At 39.3% G+C, this 9,859-nt stretch overlaps 1 protein-coding gene across 1 annotated transcript; it reads left to right on the top strand.

Moving 5' to 3' along the window:
- The first annotated feature begins 517 nt into the window (after positions 1 to 517).
- LOC110931259 (protein PELPK1-like) lies at positions 518 to 1,147 on the top strand. Its single transcript, XM_035982394.1, has one exon. The coding sequence runs from the start codon at positions 518 to 520 to the stop codon at positions 1,145 to 1,147; it is 630 nt and encodes a 209-aa protein (XP_035838287.1).
- The last annotated feature ends 8,712 nt before the right edge of the window (positions 1,148 to 9,859 follow it).

The raw sequence follows: 9,859 nt of genomic DNA, 5'->3' as shown, positions 1-9,859 counted from the left end.
CTTCATTCACTTGTACAGAGAGCAATGGGCACTTGTACATAATTGAATAGTACACATAACTCACAAAACAATATTGCAAAATAATAATGGGAAAATTTGATATTTGTTTCATAATAAACATATTTAATATCCAGAAAACCTTGCATCTTAAAACTAGTCTGACTTTATCATTTATGTCCCTTTTACCCAGAAACAACTTGTTACAATATTAGTTAATATATTTAAATTGACTAGCTATCAGAAGTCAAAGGAACTGTACGGAAGCTTGCCAGATAAGTAATCTAATATGCCGTTTTTTCAACCATATATGGGCAACTCACCATGTACAGGTGAGAAGTTGAGCTAACATTCCAATTTCTATACCAGTTTCAACCAACTTGTCTACTTATCACCATTACCCCCATACCACGTACTCTATATAAATCAACTTAACACATGGTTGGATATTCATCCTCAAGCCAACTTAAAATATTTTCCTAGCTTCATACTGCTCTAATCTCCTCCTTTCATAACATCAATGGCCTGTTACAAGGTTAGTTCGTTCATCATGATATTGCTGTTTGTCACTTTAGTATCAACCGGCGGCGGAAAACGCTTTGCAGAGGCACGTAATCTTTTGGAGGTTCCCGATCTTCCTAAGCCGACACTTCCAGAGATTCCAAAGCCGACACTTCCTGTGATTCCCAAGCCTACACTTCCTGAGCTTCCAAAGCCCATTTTTCCGGCGATTCCCAAGCCTACACTTCCCGAGGTACCAAAGCCTGAAGTTCCAGAGCTTCCAAAGCCTACCATTCCTGAGATTCCCAAGCCTATTCTTCCCGAGGTTCCAAAGCCTGAGGTCCCTGTGGTTCCAAAGCCTGAAGTTCCAGAGCTTCCGAAGCCTACCATTCCTAAGATTCCCAAGCCTACACTTCCCGAGGTTCCAAAGCCCGAGGTCCCCGTGGTACAGAAGCCAGAAGTTCCTGAGCTTCCAAAGCCCACCATTCCCGAGCTTCCCAAGCCTACATTTCCTGAAATTCCAAAGCCAGAGCTTCCAACTCTTCCAAAACCCGAAGTACCAAAGGTTCCAGAAGTCCATGAACTGCCTAAACCCACCATTCCTGAGTTGCCCAAGGACTTTCCTATTCCTTCCCTACCTCATCCATAGAGAACTGCTTTTGTGATCCCTTGTATAATTTTTACTTCACTAAAACTACTGCTAAGAGTGTCATCATTTCCAGCTTTCCCATTGTTTCATTGTATGTGATTTATATATCAATTTCATGTTTCATTAGTATATGATATAGATGTATTGTTGAATCACTTTTTACTTCAAGTAGGTATTATTGTTGGTCTAATTAAGCGGCTTATGTGTTGTGCATGATCACCATAATTCCATCCATTTTCCTGTACGATTTAAATCATCAAAAAAAAATCAGTTTTAAATACATGTATAATGTTTTTGAAAATCAAGAAGTAAATAATAAATTGGCAAGTCAATGATGGTCACCGACTTGGTGTCCTTTCTCCATCTAATCTAATCCGATACTTTTCACTGAGATGCATCAGATCATAGCATTTTATTCAACATCATATAAGTTAAATTTCCAGACTTAACGTTTAATACATAAAATCACAAAAATTGACCTGTAATCCAAACATACAAAAACTCAAGTCAAATCCTCAGCGTTACGTGTCAAACAAAACATTGCAGGTCTCTATTGGTGATACAATCCACCATACTTATTTTCAAAAAACGGAATGTTTGTCCCATTCTGCTACAAAACGGTTTAACTTCATCAACCACGTTCTTAATAATAGAGAACGTGAAACAATTGGCCGCCGGGTCAATAATATAGAAAAACGCGTGACATCAACGCAAGACAAAGACGAAATTGAAAAAGATTGTTAGTTTGTTAACATATACCTTATATTTAATTGTTCGTATTGGAACTAACTTATTATTTTAGCGGTCGTTGATTATATTTGCTGTGTTTTACGGGTTTCCAATTTCAATTGTCATCATTTCCAGCTTTTTCCATTGATTGTATGTGATTTATATATCAATTTCCTACTTCATTTGTATATGATATAGATATATTGTTGAATCTCTTTTGACTTCTAGTAGGTATTATTGTTGGTCGAACCAGCTTATGTGTCCTTCTGCCTTCTTATCAGATACTTTTCACTGAGCTGCATCAAATCATAGCATTTTATTCAAATTTATTCAAGTTAAGATTTCCAAGCGTTACAGTTTAATACATAAAATCACTTATTAAATTCACCTGAAATCCTAGTAGAGAAACGCTGAAGTCAAATCCTTAGGGTTATGTGTCAAACAAAACATTGCACGTCTTTCTTGTTCATACAATAATTATGTGTCCATCATGCTAATTTTCAACAACTTCCATGTTTGTCCCATTCTATTACAAAAGGTTTAATGTCAGCAACCACATTATCAGTGAGGTTAAAAAGTTAGGCTTTTGTGGTACAATACGAGGTCTAAAAGAGCGTCGATCTCTTGGGCTGATAGGTGTAAATTTGTAAATTTGTAATGTTGTTGTTGGTTGCCTCGGTTTGAGGCAGCATGCGTTTTAATGAAGTTTACCTTTCAACAAAAAAAAAAAAAAACTCGCCGCCGAGGTCAAAACGAAGAAAAAATGGCGGTAGTTCAGATGAAGATGTTACAACTTTAAGCGAGGATGGATCTGAATATCCATCGAGGGAGGTTGTTGATTCTGAGGCAGATGGATTAATGTCTGAGGGTGAATCCATCCAGGTTAGTGTCGATAACTCTGTTTGTTCCAAGTCTGTTTGTAATAAGTCTGTTAAATGTGATAAGTGTGCTAAGTTATGCGTTAAAATGTCTGATTTGGAAAGTAAGTATGACTTGACATTTATCCACAATCAAAAACTGATTAAGGATCTCTCATAATGCACAGAGGGCAATATGGTTCTTACAAATCATGAAAAGGAATACCATAATTGAAACCTTAAAGACAGATCTTTCCGAGCTAAAGAAAACTGTTTCTAGAAAACAAACTGCAATTAATAATTACATTACCATGCTCGAGGAAACAAAAAGGGAATTGGCCTGTGCTAAGTGTGAAAATGAGGCAATCCAGCTTAGGTTGGATAGCTATTCCAATTCTCGGTATGTGTTGGATCACATCATTAGCATACAAAAAAAGAAAAAGGATTCTAAGTGCATTGGGTATAATAAGTGTCCTTCGCCGGTCAGACACAATTATACCAAGATGCCTGATGAGGAGGATATGCCTCACTTTGAGCCGTCAGTTTCATTAGACATTGAGGAATTCACAGTTGGGCTCGGATATAAAAAGGACATATCCGCCAATTAAGCTCAACCAGCTAATGTCAAAGACTCCACAGCCGTAGAGAATCAAGTTCCACCATTCATTGTTGAGGATTGTGATAGTTCGGATGATGAGTCAAATGAGGACGAAGCTAGGCAGTCAAACACCGTGACATAAGAAGCAAACACACCTCTCGAGAATCCAGCAAAACCATGTGTGACTGCTTCTGTCGAGATTGCTGAAGCTCATGTTGAAACCTGTGAAAGCGCGAACTTGCTTTATACGTTGATTGGTTCCGACAAAGTTTACTCAAATAAAGATTTTCCCATTAAAAATGTTAATCAATCCTTGATGGATAAAGTGTTTGAGGATTCAACCAGTAAGTTCTTGGGAAAGTCGAGTCCAAGAGTTGTAGCAACTCAGTATGCTCCTATCCCAGCTGACGTTCGGAAACAATATGGAAATAAAAAACTTCCTGATCAACAAAAGCAAAATCACGCTAATCAAGGAAAGAGAAAGGGCAAAAGAGCTCAGAACAAGATAAAGTTTCAAAAGATAAACTTCGTGAAGTCGTCTCGAGGGACTGATAAAATTGAAACTTTCGAAAACAAATCCAACACGGATTTTGTTAAACAAGTTCAGATTTTGAAAAGAAAAAGAAACAGCTAGAACAACTACACACAACACACATACGGTTGTGATGTACGACCAAGAACCTCGAGATCGCGAATTTCATCATCAAGTATCCCCATCATGATACTCCGAGGTTTGTTGAGTGGAAGTGGAGATCATGCTTTGAATGCAGTGAGCATGGACACTTTGTCAAGAACTATCCATATCTCACCAAGGGAAAAGGAAAGGTTGATGCCTCCTATGAAAACTCTTACCGATCACGATCTGTTTCACCAAAACAAAACTTTTGATTTCAAAAAGAAAGAAAATTGAAACAAAAAAGAAGACAAAAAAAGGAAGTTGAAAAGGTTTTAAAACCTAAGTTTGTCCAAACACAATCTGTTAAACCAACTGTTAAAAATGAAAAATAAAAACCGATTTGGAAGCCAAAATCGATGGACCGAGAGGGTTAATAAAACAAGGCCATAACTCTATATTCTGCCAAAACGTATGTTTGAAATATACCTATCCAACTAGGCAATCATTTATAATAAAAAGCTTTGGTGGACGATTCCCGCTTCTTGTCTGTTGGTGCACTTGTGTCTGTACTTTGTCTGTATTCGGTCTGTATGTAAACGATGTCCTAAGTCTGTAAGTTGACTAAGTCAACCATCCTCCGGATTGACTTGGTCAAACAGTTAGAAAGATAAGTGTCTGTCTCGAAGGATAGCCTCGAAGGATACTGTTGATCCTTCGGGGTGCTCGAAAGATATGGTTCGACCATTAGTCCTCGAAGGATGATCCTTCGAGGTACATGTTGATCATTCGAGCTTGTTGTCATCGATAGATGATCCTTCGGACCATCTATCGGATCCTTCGGAAAGGACCTGCTGTGTATGGGTATATATACTCATGCAGTGTGTTAGTGTTAGATAGATGCACACATAGAGAGTTAGAGAAACTCTGCTGAAAAACACACACACACACACACTTTAGAGAGTTTGCAAACAGATTGTAAACATTGTGCTTGTAACCGTAAACCTTCATACGTATTAATACAGTGGTGTTAATCGGTGAACTTTGTGTGTTCTTGTGTTTGTTCTTGCTTCATCCCGGTTTGCCTACTAGCTTGGATTCCGCACTCGCTAGTGGGTTAGTATAACAAGGTTTAGGTTGTTCTCGATCCTCCGAGAAAAGGGACCTACAAGTGGTATCAGAGCCTCGCTCTTTACCTTGTTTAAAACCGGTTTGTTCGAGTTCTTTGGTGTGTTTGGACACTTGGTTTAGCACTCGTTTTTGGTAGTTTCCTTGCATTTTGATACTGAAAAACGGCTACTAAACCTATCGGGAGTGTTCGGGGTCGGTTTGGGTAACATAAAAATCATTTTTGTGAAACTTTGAACTTTCCGGCCATACTTCCGGTTTGTCTCCGGTGACTGAACTTGAGGATAAGGTTGCCTATTTTGGTAAAATTTTTGAAAGTCAAATTGTTTGGTGAAAAGTAGTTGGCAGACCATCCTTTCAGCCGAAAGTACCTCACCAACCTATCACCTTTCTCACCAACCTGTCCTTTCGTGTCAGTGTGTCAGTAAGCTTTCGAAGGATATCTTTCGATTTCGAAAGATCATCTTTCGATTGGAGACAGCTCGAAAGATTAGGATCCTTCGAGTAGTCTTTCGAAGTCTGAGAAGTATCCTTCGTAGTTGGAATCTTTTCGAAAGTTGGTTGTCCGAAAGATAAGGATTCATCTCGAAAGATAAGGATCTTTCATTGTGAATCTTTCGAGATCAGTATTCGAAAGATATAGATCTTTCGAACTGTGAATCTTTCGTGATAATCAGTCGAAAGATAAGGATCTTTCATTAAGAATCTTTCGAAGACTTTGCTCGAAACTCAACAGTAATCTTTCGATCACTGTTGATCCTTCGAACAAGTCTTGATCTTTCGATCAGATTGTATCTTTCAGATTGTTGTCTGTTTGTTGTTAACAGTTTGTGGTGTGTAGGTTATTTGTTAATTTTTGATCAAAATGAGTTGCACAAGTCCTTGGGATTGGAGTACGGATCCACAACCAGATCTGAAACAGATGTCGATGGCTGAATATATGACGAGTGCCATACCTAAACAACAACAGTCAATAAGTTCATGTCAATGGGCTTTGGTATCCAATCAAAGTCAAAGTCTTCAGAATCTTCTGATTAGTGAGAGTGAAACAGGCAGTAACAATCGTCCACCAAAGCTGAACCACATGAACGACTTTCCGTCATGGAAAGGCCGCTTTCACACATATGTTCAAGGACAAAGCACCGACCTTTGGATGTGTTTTGTCAATGCATTCAATGAAAGCCTTGAAAGTAGAGCATCCACTTCAGAAGGTTACGCCAACATGCTTGAAAATGACAAGAAGGCTTATGAATTGGAGAAAAAGGCCTATGCCACACTTACTCAAGCACTCAACAAAGACATCTACCATCAGTTTTCATATTGCAAGACCACGAAAGCATTGTGGGATGCCTTAGTTGCTAGAGGAGAAGGCAATGCAGCTGCTCGAAAATCTCGGCATGATTTGTTGAAGAAAGAGTTTGAATCCTTTCAGTTTTTGGAAAACGAGACTCTGAATGATATGACCACACGTTTCTATCATTTGATTAGTGAAATGTGTGCTTATGGGGTGGCAGCTACTCAACAAGACATGGTGAATAGGTTTGCTGACGCCCTACCCCCAAAATGGAGTTCGTTTATTGAGTTGTTGAAGCATACTAAAGCTCTAGATGAAATCAACATCTACGAGTTCATTCAGAAGCTGGAACATAAAAATGATGAAGAAATTAGGAAAGCAAGGCGTGCTCCAGCTCCTCAGAATACAGAAATGTATCTTCCAGGATTCGATGCTTTGGCAAGATCCGCTGCAGCTCAGCAACAGCAACCTAAGCTGCAGACTGCATTTGTGTCCAATACAAGTTCAAGTTCATTTCCATTTCCTCAATCAACAGCTGCTCCACCACAACCTCAATTCGATCCGAGGTCTTACATTCCTGTTCCAACACAGCCACAACCACAACCTCAACAACAACAACAGCAAGCTCACTATACAAGCAATCCTCAACCTCAATCCCAAAGTCATCACACAATCCGAGTCGACAACTCAAATCTCTCACACCTTAGCATTGAAGTTGCTAAAGAACATATGGAGATTATCAACACCATGGTCAGTGCATACTGTGGTTTGGTAGCTGGTCAGCTTGGAAACATCAACATGACCAATGAAGATTATGATCAGATCGACAAGGAAGAAATGGAGTTGATGGATATTAAATGGGCTTTTGCTAGTGCGGTTAGAAGGGCAAAAGATTTCATGGCACGAACTGGAAGAACTTCGTTGGGAGGAAAGAAAAACACGAAGTATGGGTTTGATATTAATGCCGTCACGTGCTTTAACTGTGGCGAGAAAGGGCACTTTAAACGTGAGTGCACTCGACCAACAAAACACGGCAATCACAATCCTTTCAGAAACCAGACGAATGTGAATGCCCAACAAGAAAACCGTGAACGGAGGATGGTGGCAGTGAACAACAATCAGGGACAGCCTGGAACTGCAAATCACAATCGGGCTTTGGCTGTTCAAGCTGATGAAGGCTGTGACTGGTCAGTGCAGTTTGGTGAAGGTGATCAGGGAAGTGGAACTGCTTTGTACGCTAAAGTCATCGAGCAGGTTCATAAAGAAGAATCTTCTGGAAGTGATGACAGTTCTGGTTATTCTGGAAGTTCAGATGAAGAAGGCTCTGTTTCTGGGGATAATCACTCAGAGCCTGATGAGGAGGAAGAAGGTAAAGATATTCAGGATCTTCTGAATGAAGCTGATGAGCTTAAATGTCAGAAATCAATTCTGATTAGGAAGGCTGCTGCTACATCAACGGAAATGGAAAAACTGTTTTCTGAAGATGGAGCTTTTTCTTTTCAAACTGCCTTTATGGCAAATGGTTCAGCCTCTACTAGTCAGGTAACTTCTGAACCTCCTGCTCCTAGTATTTGTAAATCATGTGCAGATATGAAGCTTGAATCAGAAAAGCTTCATAGTCATAATCAGAATTTGGTTATTGAACTGTCAAAATGCCAAGAGGCAAACATGGCTTTAACCCGGAATGAAAAAGAATTTAAATCTGTAATAGAAACATTAAAGAAAAATGTGTCCGAGGTTAACAAAGTAGTTTACCACAAACAAGTAAGTATAAACGAATACATTAACCTTGTGGAAGAAACTAAGAAGCAATTAGCCATTGCCCAATGCAAGCATGATGCGATCAAACAGAAATTGGATAGTTATTCTAACTCCCAATTTGTGCTTGATCACATAATTGACGTTCAACAACTGAAAGGGAACGTGAAAGGAGTTGGGTATAAGGCATGTCCACCTCCTTTGATGAGCAACTATACCAAGATGCCTGATGAAGAAGAAATGCCTCGGTATGAACCCAGTGTGCCTTTGAACTTTGAGGAATTTTCTACTGGCCTAGGGTTCAAACCGGAGAATTCTGAAAATACATCCACAAAGCAACAGGAAGCTTCAACATCCGTGAAACAAAGTCCTCCAATCATCGAGGACTGTGAGTCATCGGATGATGAACCGGAATTGGATGTAGGTGATCAGGATAAATCACTTAGCAAGATGAAAGGAGTAGTCATTCCACCAGAGAATCACATCCTTTGTGATCCTGATACTCCTGATGTTCCATCTGTTAAGGAGCAAGTGATTGATCCTGTCAAAGTTGATAAAACAGGTGTGTCTACTGTTAAAAGCAGTAATGTGTTGTACACTTTGGTTGGAGATAATAAAATCTACTCAGATCATGTTTTTCCAATTAAAAATGTAAATAAATCTTTGATTGACAAAGTCTTTGAAGACAATACAAACAAATTTTTGGGAAAAACACTTCCGGGAATTGTGGTAACACAATGTGATCCAATTCCTAAGGCTGAGATTAGGAAACAGTTTGGTAATCAAAAATCTCCAACCACTCGACAACCTACTGCTTCTAAGGGTAAACAACCTCAACGAGCTCCAAAGCCAAAGGCTAAAGTTGAATCAAAAGGAGCTCGTTACATGAAGAAAGGAAAAGATGTTAAATTTGTAGCATCAAAAGGTACTGATAAAATTGAGACTTTTGAAAACAAATCAAACAATGATTTTGTGCAACAAGTCAAAATTTTGAAACGTAACAGTGATAACAATTACACCCAACATACAAATGGGTGTGATGAACGAGCAAGTACCTCAGGTTCTACAGGTTCAACATCTGTCAGTCGATCAAGCTCTCCTAAGTTTGTTGAAAGGAGAACTTGTTTCAAATGTGGGAAGGTTGGGCACATCATTAAGGATTGCACCAACTTGCCCAAACCAAATTTCGTTGAGCGAGCCCCATCTGAACAGTCTCACCCACAACGTCGTCCTGTTCCTCCAAAACATGATAAACGAACTGTTAAGGAACAAGAAACAAAACAACGACGTCATAACATTAAAACTGTTGAAAAGGCTTTGAAATCTGAAGTCAAAACAGTTAAAAGGAAACCTAGTTTGTCACAACCTTTAAAATCAGAAACTGTACATAATACACAATCTGGTAAACAAAAACAAGCTAGGAGACCTAAAAGGGGTGCTAGTTCAGGGGGAGTAAATGTGTTTGAAAACCATCAGCAAATCGAGCTCATTATTCGAGATGCTCAGGGACGACCCAAGACCACTAAGGCTTGGGTCCCCATCCTCAACTAATGTGTTCGAATGACATGTGCAGGATGTTCTAGGAGGAACTATTAATAAAGTCATTGGATTGTTGATAGTGGAGCATCCAGGCACATGACTGGCGACTTACGGCTCCTGTATGACGTGACAAATATTAGAGGAGGGTATGTTGCCTTTGCGGGTGATAAAGGTGGGTACATCACTGGAGAAGGAA

The sequence above is a fragment of the Helianthus annuus genome, chromosome 2 (assembly GCF_002127325.2).
Source record: "Helianthus annuus cultivar XRQ/B chromosome 2, HanXRQr2.0-SUNRISE, whole genome shotgun sequence".
Lineage (NCBI taxonomy): Eukaryota > Viridiplantae > Streptophyta > Magnoliopsida > Asterales > Asteraceae > Helianthus > Helianthus annuus.
The sequence above is the reverse complement of the archived record's forward strand: the minus strand, read 5'-3'. Positions and strand labels throughout refer to the sequence as shown.